This window comes from Cololabis saira, chromosome 19 (assembly GCF_033807715.1).
Source record: "Cololabis saira isolate AMF1-May2022 chromosome 19, fColSai1.1, whole genome shotgun sequence".
Taxonomy (NCBI): domain Eukaryota; kingdom Metazoa; phylum Chordata; class Actinopteri; order Beloniformes; family Belonidae; genus Cololabis; species Cololabis saira.
In genome coordinates, this window is record NC_084605.1 from 39,528,157 (window position 1) to 39,543,164 (window position 15,008).

Below are 15,008 nucleotides of genomic sequence, written 5' to 3' on the forward strand. Positions count from 1 at the left end.
TTCTTATTAACAGAAAACTAAACGATCACGTAATATTTGTACAAGTGAGTGCATCAGTCACGATGTGCGTGTAGCTATTCCTGCGCAGCAAATAAACACAATAAATGGTGCCGCGGTGGGGTTTGCTGAGGTATTGTGAGGAAACAGGGTTTTGCTCTATAATGACTGAGACACATTCAATTCCTTTGGACACGAAAGCACTTTATTGTGCTCATTTTCTCCGAGGAGGCATCAAAAAATAAAACACAACCAAGCAGCATGCCATTTCAGCTGAAAGGCGTTTTCTGAAATTCATTTGGCATTTTTCATTTGAGGAAGCACATTTTGCTGGCAGTCGCCTGCTCCCTCAAGTCTTTCTTTTGTTGCCGCAGCTCGCACCCGAATCACCGCCCCCCCCCAGGACCTGAGCGTTATCAAAGGAACTAAAGCCGTCATGACCTGCGGAGTCACGCACGACCCCAACGTCCTCATCAGGTAAGGACTGTCACGCCAGCAACCTACAGCAGGTGCAGTTATACATCCTCATTTGTTCACATGCAAAGAGAGGTGAAGAGTTTCACCAAATCAGAAAAAGAAAATACTCAGATACAGTACAAAAGCATCATTTCCAAACATGTCTTTACACCTCTGGTTATAGCAGCTGTTTTTAGAGAGTAGAGAGTAGAGATAAATACTCCAGCCATACCGTATTTTGAATCTGTTTGAGAGATTTAACACCAGCAAATGCAGATGAATGTGAAGTTAGACAAGTTGGAAAATGGAAATTCAGATGCGGAAAAATATAGCTGAATTCTGAGGGAGAATGGCTTCGAACAAAAACTGAAAATGTTTTTTTTTTCAAAGCCATGCTATGTAGAAATACCAGCTCTGACCTCAAGAGGGCAGTATACCACAGGAAAGTTCAGCCCCCGCTGTAAGATGCAACAAGAGTATTACAGGATGTTACCACAGCAGATCTCTATGTCCCCGTGTGGTCAGAAGTGTATGTATTGCTACATATATTGGCTTTAACAACAGTGAGAGAAGAGATAAGACCGGAGGGGAGGCTGTCCTTGCTTTAGCAAACAATCCTAATCCTTAATTAATTAACCAACTAGTACATCGAGATGTGAGTAAAATCCTTTCAAAGATGAGTGTTAAATATAAAATGTGGTAAATATGCATTAGAGCTGACTGGCTGTTCATTAGAATCAGTTAATGAACAGACTAAATTGAGTCTTGTAAATAACATAATACATATTACATGACATTATCACATTAGAGCTGCAGTCAAAGCCACAAGTCTGTAAACAGAAAGTTTACTGAGCTCCATCATCAGACTCAATCAATCCCCCCCGTCCCCCCCCGTCCCCGCGCCCCCGGAGGGGCTCGCCGCCTCTGAAGTCGCGTTCGAGCCGCGCGGTTGTGATGACTCTGTGGTTTGATATGCAGCCGTCGGCGGCGCGGGTCAGCTCTGCAGCGCAGTCTGGAGAGACGGAGGGAAGGAAGATGAAACGCCTCGCTAATAACCGCGTTCGCCTTTGATTGTAGTGAAATGGGAGACAACCGAAACCTCAGTTTACTCATTGCTCCGCTGTCGAAAGGAGTTAACCTCAAGTCGTGCGACGGCGCGTTGGCGTCGCAGGCCACCGTTCCAGAAGGTGGAGGCAAAATGATGCACGACAGATTCTGGAGAAGCGACCGGAGCTGGATGATTTCTGTGATAATTGGCAGTAAAGAGGGTGGAGTGAGTGCTTTAACATACACAAACACCAAGAGGAGCCCGGCTCACACTCAGCTTGAGATTCCACTCATGTCTAAGTTCCCCCAGTCTCAGTATTTCCTGTTGTAATTAGAAAACGCTTATGAGGATGTAAAACAGTAAAAACCAGTAAAAACAGCAGTCGGTCACTGTGAACACACTGAACCACCAGACCAGAGTAAAACATGACAAACGTTACCTCTGTCCAATCACCTCGGTTAAATAGAGAGGAAAGAACAATGAGTCGGAAACATTCATATTCCGGAAGCCGTGTTTAATTCTCTTTTGCAGTGAGACTCAAATGAAGCCCAACAAATGCTGCATTCAAGGCTTCTCGGGTCTTAATGTTGCATGCCAGGACTCTTGCAGCGCTACTGTTTTATTTATATCCGAGTGACTCAAGTCACAGTTCAGATCTTGGATTATCACCGTGGAGATTTGTTGCTTTATGCAAGATGGAGTGTTGCAACGTTTCTGAATCACAAAAGACCAATTTTTAGGCTTTTTGGGAGGTTTATTGTAACAGACAGAAGTGGGAGTTTGTTTGAACTCACTGTCTGTGTCTCTCCGTTATCTCTGAGTTTTCATTCAGATCAACCTGCTCGATAAACGAGGCCCGCTGTGAAACACTTGCAACACTTACACAGTTACACCGTGACGTCACACGCCCAGATCAGCGTGCAACCACCCAGCTTCTTTATTTCCAGCCTGTTTTCATTTTGCCACCCGTGCTGCACCTCTGGAGTGACATATATAGACATAAACACGTAGACGCCTCATCGAGTGCTGAGCCGTACGTCAACGACGCCGCCATATTGGATGTTCAAGACTGCGCTGTAAACTAATACAAGTAAAGGGACTTATTTTCATAAAGCGTCTTTCTACAAAGAAATGTACGTTTTACGTCTCATTTATTCATTCACACACACACTAATATAATATATTACATTTTCTCAGATGGCAAAAATAAGAACTTTATTGATCCCACATAGGAGTAATTCATGTTATATCAGCTATAGAGAACAAGGTAGTGCCGAAAAACAATATATATCCCCCTCACAAAAATAAAAATAGAGAAACAGTTATTTTATTGTCTGAAAAATGGTTCAAATGTTATTTGAAAAATTTTACATTTGTTTTGTTGATGAGAAAATATGTTTCTCTATTATTCTTATTTTTGTGAGGGGGTATATATTGTTTTCCAGCACTACCTTGTTCTCTATAGCTGATATAACATGAATTACTCCTATGTGGGATCAATAAAGTTCTTATTTTTGCCATCTGAGAAAATTAAATATATTATATTTGGTGCCTAACTGTTTCCCAAGTATATTAGTGCGTGTGTGAATGAATAAATGAGACGTAAAACGTAAATTTCTTTGAAGAAAATAAGTCCATTTACTTGTATTAGTTTACAGCGCAGTCTTGAACATCCAATATGGCGGCGACGTTGACGTATCTCCCCACAGATACAGGGGATTGAAGTTGACTCCACCCGCTAAAACCGACCGCTCTGAACAGAGGTCTGAAGAAACACCATGTGACTTCTACGTATATAAGCCCTGCTGACACGCCCCACCTGTGAAGGGAAATGGTGATGGTGATGCAGATGTAACGTCTGTGGGCAGGGCTCAGTCTGGGGCCACGCCTGAACTGTAACGCTCCCTAAAGAAATACATACAATTCCATTAGTCTGCAACTTTGAAAGGCAGCTTTTGCACTTTAGTCAGTATTTTTTCCAAAGTCTCTTACAGATATTTGTGTTCATCGTTAAAAGTGTGTGTAATGTGTCTGATTTCAACTGTGCAAACTTCAAAGCTGAAGCAGATTCTTGGCAGGAGTAAAGAGCCAGCCGTACCTACTGGGTTTCATGCGGTTCTTCACATTTGGTTCCTCACAGGATGTGCAACTCTTCGCCACCTCGGCACGCAATTAAATTTCTCCCAACAATCTTCACTTTGATGAAGCCTCGTTGAGGACCGGGGCTCCGGTCTGGGGATGCAGACCTCGGTGTGAATCACTTCAGCCCTGATTTCTCCTATCTGAAGGCTGTTCACTGAAAGTTTATGAAAAACTGCGGGAGGCTCCGACTCTTTCCACAAACTGATGTCGTGGCCTGACAGACCATTTATCTGGGACGCAGGTGGAGCAATGCTGCGCTGTGATGGATCGTGAGGGGGGGGGATAACACTGGGGCTGGTTGATGTTTCTAGAAGGATGAAGGGGCAGCTGCGGAGGACAGGGGGCATCAGCTCAGGGCCGGTTCTAGAACATGATGACTAGGCTGCATCTCAGATCAGAGGGGGGGCACATGCCTGGCACCTTATTCAACACTAAATGATGCATTTGCCCATAATTTCAAGCGGAATGATACTATCAAAACAAGAATATTTAAAGTGTATTTCAAATGCTTTATTGCAGCAATATCGCTGCAAAACAAAGAAAATGCTACATTTAGTCTGGGCTACCTCACCCATCAGACAATCTAGCAACAGATGTTTCTTACCCTAAAAATAAAACATAGAAATTCAAACAAATTTTATCTATACAGCTCAAAACCATCACTAAACATGACAGTCATTTCAAGTGGAATGATACCAGTCAAACAATAATATTTAAAGTGTCTTTCAAGTGCATTTTTGCAGCAATATCGCTGCAGAACAAAGAAAATGCTACATTTAGTCTGGGCTACCTCACCCATCAGACAATCTAGCAACAGAAAATAAATATAACCATAAATATAAACTTGCTGGCGTGGTTGTGCTTGAACAACTTCTGAATATCCATGGTTACTTTGTGTTAACGGAGCAGCAGAGAGCAGCGTCTTGCTGGTGCAGGAAACTGCTGGAAGCCGATGAGTGACGGACACTGGCTGATTTATGGTTCCACGTTGCACCAACGCAGAGCTTACGGCGCAGGATACGCGGGGACGCGAACGTACGGTGCGCGTCGCCGCGTAACCTACGCCCTACGCTACGCTGTCGATTTAACGCAGAACCATAAATCAGGCTTAACGTGCGCGCATTTGTCAGTTTTCTTTCCGTCTTTTCAACTGAGCAAACACATAAACTGAGGGTGCAATGCTGATGCTAATGCTGATGCACCCTCGTAGAACCGGGCCTGGACCAGCTGACTGAGTGGGTTTGTGTTGCAGACATGTCTGGGAGAAGGACGGCTCGGCCATCAACGTGCAGGCCGTCCCCCGCATGCGTCTGGACCCGGACGGCACCCTGCACATCTCCCAGACCTGGTCGGGCGACATCGGCACCTACACCTGCAGAGTCACCTCGGTGGGCGGCAACGACTCCCGCAACGCCCACCTGCGTGTCAGGTAACAACCCTCCGCTCTCCTCCCTCGTCTCCATCATCCTCCGGTGCAGAGACTCGGTGAGGGACACTTTCCCAGCACATAAAGCTCACACTCACACACCCAGAGACACGTGGACCATCGCCACGTCAAGTGTTCACTGCTTTCCTGTCTGTTCCCATCAACGCCTCGGACTCATTTCCACTTAGAAGACGTCTGTTCCTCCTCACCTTCCTTGTCCTCATTTTCACCTGACACATTTCCCACCCCTGGTGACCCCCTCCGTAATTCCCAGCACTGCAGACACTTCTCCTCACTCAGGCGCCTCCTGGATTGTTTTGCCCTCCAATATCATCTTCTAGCTGCTCTTTCTGTGTCTCGGCCGCGCGAACGTGACGCCCAGCTGCCCCGTTTGCCAAATTGACTGACTTACCGACTGTTTCCGTCTCGCTATCGGCCATCTCGTTGGCTGACTGCCTTTTGACTGAGTTACAATCCGTTCATTGCTTCAAGGTTTATATATCAATCTGTCCGCGCTTATCGGAATTTATGGCTGAATGAATTAATGATCCCCGGCCTTGGCTTCATTTTTCCACGTCTTTATCTGTGAGTTTTCTTCCTATCTGTGCCCAAATGTCTTTCAACGCCCCCTCCCTTGTGATATCTATCTCATCTTGTTTGCCTGTGTGTCCATCTTGACAAGGAACCATCTTTGCCTTCTTGTCAAGTCACATTTCATCACACGTCCGACTGATCTCTCTGTTGAGGAAGAAGCAGCTTAGCTGTGGGGTTTCTGCAGGAGGGGGTTCAGGGGGAAGCGCAGCGCTCGCCTGGCTCCCGGCTCTCTGGCCTCGCAGCTGGGAGAGAGGGATTCTTTTCTGAATCAAAGGTTTCCCGCCGTCTCCCCTGCAGGCAGCTCCCCCACGCCCCGGAGAACCCCAGCGCCGGCCTGAGCAGAGCTGAGAAGAGAGCCATCGACCTGGCCTGGGCCCAGCCCTTCGACGGCAACAGCCCGCTCATACGCTACATCCTGGAGGTTTCTGAGAACAGTGAGTCCCGCTCCTGCATCCATCCCTCGTTCGCCTGCACTCCCTCCCTCCGTCTACACAACTTTAAGGACTGTAAATTATGCATAACGAGCTGTTTTTTTGCTATTTATTTCTTTTTATTTTAAGAGGGACTTGTGGGATCAACGCTCCAAAGCGAGAAGTTAACACGATGTCAAATGTTGCTTGTTTCGGCTCCTTTTTTTCCACGCAGCCAAACTCGGAGAGGCTGGAACTGAACTGCAGTGCAGATGTGGAAAAGGCGTTATGAGCAGATCTGAGGGCGCAATCAATAAGTCTGATTAAGAATGTCAGTCAGTGCTTTCAGCTGGATGTTTTTAAGCTGCGAGTATCTTCAGTTTAACATAAAACAGAGTTGTTTTTTAATGGAGGATTAATGAGTTGTTTCTGCTTTACTCAGAATTTGTGAAATATGTTTGAATCATGCAGTCGTCTGCTTTTGTGTGTGAAAATATAAAAATCATCTGATGCTAATGAGCCTTACCCTGCGTTCACACTGAAAGCGTCAAAAATCTCCTGATGTCAGCATCTCTCTGTTTGGTGCGTTCACACTGAAAGCTTCATGTACTGTCGACGCCTGCAGGGGGCGGGGCTAAAGCTGCAGTGGGCGGGGCTAAAGCTGCAGGGGCGGGGCTAAAGCTGCAGGGTGGGGTTAAAGCTGCAGTGAGCGGGGCTAAAGCTGTGGTGGGCGGGGCTAAAGCTGCAGTGGGCGGGGCTAAAGATACAGTGGGCGGGGGTAAAGCTGCAGTGAGCGGGGCTAAAGCTGCAGTGGGCGGGGGTAAAGCTGCAGTGAGCGGGGCTAAAGCTGTGGTGGGCGGGGCTAAAGCTGCAGTGGGCGGGGCTAAAGATACAGTGAGCGGGGCTAAAGCTGCAGTGGGCGGGGCTAAAGATACAGTGGGCGGGGCTAAATCTGCAGTGGGCGGGACTAAAGCTGCAGTGGGCGGGGTTAGAGCTGCAGTGGGCGGAGCTAAAGCTGCAGTGGGCGGGACTAAAGCTGCAGTGGGCGGAGCTAAAGCTGCAGTGGGCGGAGCTAAATCTGCAGTGGGCGGAGCTAAAGCTGCGCTGCAGAACTGGAGGGAACAGTGGGAAAAGTCCACTCATAAAGCGTACACATCTTCAGTGTCTTTCACCATAGATCACACTTTGGGACGCCTTCTTTATATTTTAGTGTTATTTCCGCGTAGATAAGAGTGAGTTTGATGCTCCTTAACAAGTTTGGTCCGCGGATCAACATCAACCCTAAGCGAGCCCTTGCTCCCCGTGATTTATGGTTCTGCGTCACACCAACGCAGAGCCGACGGCGTAGGGTACGCGGCGACGCACACCGCGACCCTACGCCGTCGGCTATGCCGTCGATTTAACGCGGAACCATAATTCAGGCGAAGCTGCAGTCTGTCTGCGCTGATACTGACACACCGGGTCGGAGCGGATTTGGTCATGATGTTTAACCTGTGTTTTGTGATTAATAAACACGGTTTTTAATGATTTTGCATTGGATCAATGTAGCAAATAAAATCGTTGGGACTATCCAGCTCCTCAACCATCAGATATGTGTTTCACATGAACAATAAAAACGGCAGTCAAATCAGCAAAAATGTCAGTTTGCTGGATGAAATATATGAATTCCTTATAAAATAAGTTTGTTAGTGCACAGCTCTGCTCATGTGTGCATGTGAATGAGTGAACGTTTGTGAGTACATGAAAGTACAATCTGCATTGAGAGTTCTCGCTTCGGGAATCCCGGTCTGTGATTGGACGCTGCCTCGGCGTCGCCGCTGCTCATTTGCATAAAGTTCAGATTTTTCAACTTCAAATTGACGCGCTGCTCTCGCTGCTCCCGCTGCTCCCGCTGCCTCTCCACGCGCGTTTTCGACGCCCGTGACGCTTTCAGTGTGAACGCAGGGTGAGTGTTAGGTTTAAACTGTTCCAGCCCCTCATGGTCCACGGGGCTGTTATTTATCAGCCGCTAATGAAACGTCGGCTTACGGTTACGTTTTGACATTACGCTGCTGTGGAGCATTCAGGTGTGTGTTAACACAGTGCCAAAAGGGAAAGACATGAGCAATGGCCTTAGAGAAGTAACTGTCCAGCACATGATTCTGGACAGAGTTAAACAACCACAGAGTCCAGTGTTCAAGTGAAGCTTTCAGGATAGTTGCCAATCTTCCTGGAGTGGATATGCCAGTTGATCCATCCCAACGCCATAAAATAGAGGAGGAAATGGACAACAGCTACGTCCCAGGCCCAACAGGCCTCACCAAGAATATTATCATCCATAACAGCACAATTAGATGAAGACTTAACAAGTACAGTCTGTTCAGTCTAAACCTGGCAGCACGGTGGCGGAGGGTGATGATCGGGGTTGTTTTCAAACCTCAGGACTTGCAGTCATTGGGTAAACCATCGACTCCCATCATGCATTACAGAGTATTCTATAAGTAAATGAGGGGAAAATATACTAAAAATAATAGTAGAACGTTATGTTGACTCATCTCACGTTGTATTTTTCTAATACTGAGAAAAACCACATGGGACATGAAGATAAGAGAGATAAGATAATCCTTTATTTTCTCCCTCAGTGGGGGAACTTATTTTGTTGGCAGCAGTACACTTAGCACACACATGCAGGGGAGGGGTAAAAAGAGACTAAAAAGACTAAAAAGACTAAAAAATAAAAAAAATATATAAAATATGTATAATTACAGAAATATGAGCATTATAAACAGTAGATTAAAAGAAAAGAAACAGTGCCAAAAAAGCAGGTAGAGTGTGTGTGAGGTAGACTGGCAGATATTGCACATATGATATTGCACATCTTATGTTATTGCACAAGTTATTGTCCGTTAACTACTGAGAGCAGGCCTGGTTGTAAAAGATGGGTCTGAACATTTGCACGTGACTGTAACTACTGCAGAAGTGACCTGACGAGGAACTGTTGATTCTCCGCTGCAGACGCTCCCTGGGCCATCCTGCTGGCCAACATCGAGCCGGAGTCCACGGCCGTGACGGTCAGCGGCCTGATCCCGGCTCGCTCCTACCAGTTCCGCCTCTGCGCCGTCAACGACGTGGGGAAGGGCCAGTTCAGCAAAGAGACGGACCGGTGAGCCGCGGGGCCGGACCCCTCCCTGCTGCACCACTTCCTGCTGCACCACACCTCCCTGCTGCACCACTTCCTGCTGCACCACACCTCCATGCTGCACCACACCTTCATGCTGCACCACACCTCCATGCTGCACCACACCTCCATGCTGCACCACACCTCCATGCTGCACCACACCTCCATGCTGCACCACTTCCTGCTGCACCACACCTCCATGCTGCACCACTTCCTGCTGCACCACACCTCCATGCTGCACCACTTCCTGCTGCACCACACCTCCATGCTGCACCACTTCCTGCTGCACCACACCTCCATGCTGCACCACTTCCTGCTGCACCACACCTCCATGCTGCACCACACCTCCATGCTGCACCACACCTCCATGCTGCACCACACCTCCATGCTGCACCACTTCCTGCTGCACCACTTCCTGCTGCACCACACCTCCATGCTGCACCACTTCCTGCTGCACCACACCTCCATGCTGCACCACACCTCCATGCTGCACCACACCTCCCTGCTGCACCACTTCCTGCTGCACCACACCTCCATGCTGCACCACACCTCCATGCTGCACCACACCTCCATGCTGCACCACACCTCCATGAACGTTTCTGCACAACAGAGACACAGAACAAGCACCCTTCACTAACAACCCCTCCGCTCAGACACGCTTTCCCACGGTGGTCCTACTGGGTCAGAACCAGTGTTCCAATCAATCTTTATTTGTTTAACGCTTTTCATCCAAATAAAAATCCAACGCAAAACGCTTTACATAAAACATAAAACTGCACACTGCAAGTGTTGTCACCTTCAACGCGTCTCAGCCTCTGCGGTCGCTCCGGCAGACGGCACACACAGCACCAGGCGGTTAATTTTACATTGATCAGCTGTTGAGAAGGATCGCACAGATTGCATCTTTGAATAAATAACAGGGCCATCCAAGTCTGCTTCCTTCTTGGTTTTAGACGCGATAATTAGCTGGAGTTTTTTTGTTTTTTTTTCTTAAAGCGCTCGAGATTTAGCTGGAGCTTCTGCCTCACTGGAACAAACCAATGCCTGATGTGAGTTTTAAAGGCAAAATGACACATTTCTACTGGGTTCAGTTCAACGGTAGTGGAGTGCAGGGAAGTCCCACGTGGATAACGTGCAGAGAAGTGGCATGTTCCTGCATGGATACGACCCACACCTCGTCCAGACGGACGGTGGAGGCTGCTATCAGCACTAAAGTGGCCTGTCTGAACGCACGCAAAACTGACTAAACTGACACGGTTGCAAGTGGCCACAAAACTGACACGGTTGCAAGTGGCCACTCACCAGAGATCCAGAGTCTGAAGTGAAGCAGGTGCTTCAGCGTTTGCCGTGGCCAGTTGTGTCTTTGACGGTGCGATTTCAGACGCCGTCGCTGTGAGATGGAGGAGCTGCCGTCTCTCGTGCCACAGACGCTCCTCGGCAGATTAGCAGTTCGGCTGCTGTTGTGGTTTGGACGTCTGATACGCCGTAAATGTCTGAGGAGAGTTGTTCAGCTCGGATGAGTCTTTTATTTTAATGGATTTTACATGTTTATTTGAACGGTCACATTGCTGAAACCTGGTTAATGAATTCAATTCAATTTTATTTATATAGCGTCTAATACAACAGAAGTTGTCTCTAGGATCTTTCCAGAGACCCAGAACATGAACATAAACCCCCAAGCAATTATTACATAAACAATGGCAGGTAAAAACTCCCATAGTGGGAGAAAAACCTTCAGCCAAACAGTGGCAAGAAAAACTCCCCTTTAGGAGGAAGAAACCTGGACCAGGACCTGGATCATAAGGGGGTAGAAACCTGGACCAGGACCTGGATCATAAGGAGAAACCTGGACCAGGACCTGGATCATAAGGGGGAAGAAACCTGGACCAGGACCTGGATCATAAGGGGGGTAGAAACCTGGACCAGGACCTGGATCATAAGGGGGGAAGAAACCTGGACCAGGACCTGGATCATAAGGGGGGCCCTCCTGCAGGAGGCCAGACTGGGGGGTCGGGGACGGCGTTCCCGGCTTTTGTGCACGTTAGAAGACATGTGAGTTTGACAGCTGGCCTCCAATCACACCCTGTTAGAGTATTAGGTTTACGTGGAGACATTGGGACATCAGGAGGATCTGAGAGACAACGTCTTGCTCCCTGGAGGTGGAGGACACAGAGTCGTTGGAGGGATCCGTGCAAGCCTCCCGTCTTCTTAAGTAGACATTGAGATTCAACACTTTGTGCGGTTGCTGGAAACATAAAATGAAGCGAGAGAAACACTGAGATTTCCGGGTTTGGTGTTTTCTGCAGAGGTCAGACTTCAACCTTTTCTTCCATCAGCTGGACTTAAATGCTCCATTGTTCTCGTGAAATCTGTTTCCTAGACAACGGGGCTGGACTGATCCCCTCAGTCAAGAGTCGGCGAGGAGGGATTTAGGCGTGATCCTACACAACACAAGCATGCAGGACGAGGTGTAAACACACACGTCCTCACACACACGTCCTCACACACCAACACGGAAGCCGGAGGAGGGATTTCTGCACAAGGCCAGATCCGCTCCGGACTTCCTGCAACCTCGCGCACCTTACACCCCTTCCCTCCCTGCACCCGTCTGCCACACCGGCTCGTGCCAACCCCCCGGCCGGCATAGAGTCATGAGGGGGACTCCGTCTGTCTGTCCGTCTGGGGACGGCACAGGACTCACCGCACAGTGGAAGCTAATCCAGCGCCAGCGCTATCGTTGGCTGCTCATATGCATCTTCTCTCCGGGCTCACAGGGCCGTTTATCAGGGTAAAGAAATGGGTTTTCACCGGCCAAACCGCCCAGGCCCATAACATTCCCTCAAAAGCTGTATAAAGGTGTTTAAACACAGGATTTGAAATGGTAAGGAACAATTGAGAGGTGGAATTGCTTTAGGTGAAATAATACAGCTTTGAATTGATAGACTCATTTGAGCCTTTTTTTTCCTCATTTTTTTGAGAGTGAAATAACCCAAAGCCTTGTTCTTCATTTATGCAGCCAGTATTTCCCTGTTTCTCGGTGCCTCACTGCCCTCTTCCCTTCCCTTCTCCAGCGTGTCTCTCCCCGAGGAGCCGCCCAGCGCTCCCCCCCAGAACGTCATCGCCAGCGGCCGGACCAACCAGTCCATCATGACGCAGTGGCAGCCGCCGCAGGAGAGCCACCAGAACGGCATCCTGCGGGGATACATCATCCGGTACGAGCCTCCCCTTCTCCCTATTAACGCCCGGCTCTCAAGACAAGTGTACATCTATTGATACTTGAAGTGTGTGCTGACTTTAAAGGTTGCTTTTGTAACTGAACAAAAGTATCATGTGAAACCTTAACTTGATTATACTTTACATTGGTCCAGATGTGCTTAGATACTCCAGCTGTGTGTGGAAAAGAGCCATATTTAATTACTTGGTTAACCCCAAAAAACTTTCATGATTCCAACAGGCAGCGTCAGCAATAAGCCAAACTCACTGTAAATCCTGCAAACATGTAATTTGTTTGGTTTCCTGTCAGACATTTTATTCATGACGTCCAAAGGAACCGGCAGGTGTTGAGCAGACAGCAGTCAGAGCCGTTAGCTGGTGCTCTGTCGCCCCCTAGCAGGGGCCACGCTGCACTGCAGCTCAGTGTTGCAGCGGCTCCTGTCAGTGCAGCGTCTGAGCTGATGAACACATGAACCCTGTCCTGCAGCAGAGCTTAATCCCCATGTGTGTGGTCTCCAGGTACCGTCTGACGGGGCTGCCGGTGGACTACCAGCTCAAGAACATCTCCAGCCCAGACGTGACCACGCTGCTGCTGGAGGACCTCATCATCTGGACCAACTATGAGATCGAGGTGGCGGCCTACAACGGAGCGGGACTGGGCGCCTTCAGCCACAAGGTTACTGAGTGGACTCTGCAGGGAGGTGAGCACCGACGGCTGCAGGGATATTGATCCAAAATCAGATCTTTACAGTCTTTTTCTAGCTTCACAGTAAAGCTGCATATAACCACCACATTTATTTCTGTTCTTGAGAGCACATACTTGGTTGTCTGAGTTTTGCATCACATTAAAACATTAGACACTTCAATAGAGGCGCGCCCAAGGGCAAGAGCCCGGTCCAGGTCCAGGTTTCTACCCCCTTATGATCCAGGTCCTGGTCCAGGTTTTTAACCCCTTATGATCCAGGTCTTGGTCCAGGTTTCTTCCTCCTAAAGGGGAGTTTTTCTTGCCACTGTTTGGCTTAAGGTTTGTCTGCCACTAGGGGAGTTTTTACCTGCCATTGTTTATGTAATAATTGCTCGGGGGTTTATGTTCTAGGTCTCTGGAAAGCGTCTAGAGACAACTTCTGTTGCATTAGACGCTATACAAATAAAATTGAATTGAATTGAAGGGGCTATATCCGGCTTGCAGAAGTAATTAAAATTGCAGTTCATTGATTGACCAGCGGGGGCCGGCTCAAACTGTGAGTTAGTCTCCACTGACCCTCATGTTACGATGCCCAGCTTTGCTGTAGAAACATGGTTTTTGTTTCCATGACTAGGTTTTCAGGTACATGACACCTGTACGGGGGTGGGCTGGTGGGGGGGCGGGGAGTATTGATCTAGCACATCAGCTAAATTGTATGCATAATGAGGGCATGATCTTTCCATCGACGGCTGGGTATGCTTAATGTTTGGCACATTCCATCAGAATGACGCAACGTTTACTTTTTTTTAATCATAGGTTAGCATGAGCTAGCAAGCACAGCTACAATGTGTGGTAACGGTGTTACTGGGTGCACATGAGCATCTTTCAGCCACCTTGCTCATTCCAGCCATTTAAACATGTTTGGATGAACACCCCACATAGGAGGGGGTGGAGTCAGACATTTGACTCCACCCCCTAAAATGAGATGCTCTGAACGTAGTTAGAAGAACATATTGAAAAGGGACTGTATTTTGCTGGTATTCCAACCAGACCGTGTAACAGGCCCCAATAAATGATGTAAAGTTATGAAAAAGAGAGCAGAATTTTGTCTTTTTTAAAGTATGATACGTACGAACAGTGGGGATAGTTAGGAAATAGTTTAGAGTTAGAGTTGTAATTCAAGAGCAGCAAAAATCCTTCAAAATCTTCTTACAACATCTGGTGCGTGGTGTCGTGTCTGTTTGAAATCACCCAGTAAAGGCCGATGTATTCTTCTGCCGAGCTACATAAAGTGTTATTTGTAAGCTGTGCCATCCATAAGTAGCTCCCACAGTCACAAGCAACCCCAGGAACATCCCTGGTATTAGGTGTAAGCCTCAGGCGGAGCGCTGCCCTGACCCGCGCAGCGCTGATCGATACTGACAGCACAATAGATGCTAGCAGACTTGTCGGAGTCCGCTCTCATGCCTGTGCTCTAGCTCGCTTCTTTATTCTCCCCATCCTTTACTTCTGCTTAATATCCCCTCTTCTTTTTTTCTTTTGTTTTACTCGCTTGCATCATCCGTCTCAGTGCCAACCATCGCACCGGGCAACGTGCAGGTGGAGGCGGTCAACTCCACGGCCATCCGTTTCACCTGGACCGCCCCCAACCCTCAGTTCATCAACGGCATCAACCAGGGCTACAAGGTCAGTGGTCCCCGCGGCGTCACCGCCTCACATCCATCGCCGCAGCCGCGGAGCAGCGGAGCAGCCGGAGCAGGACTCGTATTATCACATGTAGCGAGAGGGAGAGAAAAGCCGGCGGGCGAACAATCTTGAATGCCGATGAGAACTATGGAGTCTGTTTACCCATTTGTCAGTCGGAGGTCATTCTCTTATCT

The 15,008-nt window shown here is 48.2% G+C and overlaps 1 protein-coding gene across 1 annotated transcript in view; it reads left to right on the forward strand.

Moving 5' to 3' along the window:
- sdk2b (sidekick cell adhesion molecule 2b) overlaps positions 1–15,008 on the forward strand; it is a 457,224-nt gene that overhangs the window by 376,051 nt on the left and 66,165 nt on the right. Inside the window, exons 12-18 of the mRNA XM_061707744.1 lie at positions 372–474; positions 4,896–5,072; positions 5,961–6,097; positions 9,068–9,215; positions 12,302–12,442; positions 12,963–13,144; positions 14,699–14,814. Coding sequence (XP_061563728.1) covers positions 372–474; positions 4,896–5,072; positions 5,961–6,097; positions 9,068–9,215; positions 12,302–12,442; positions 12,963–13,144; positions 14,699–14,814 — 1,004 coding nt within the window. The remainder of the gene's footprint in view (positions 1–371; positions 475–4,895; positions 5,073–5,960; positions 6,098–9,067; positions 9,216–12,301; positions 12,443–12,962; positions 13,145–14,698; positions 14,815–15,008) is intronic.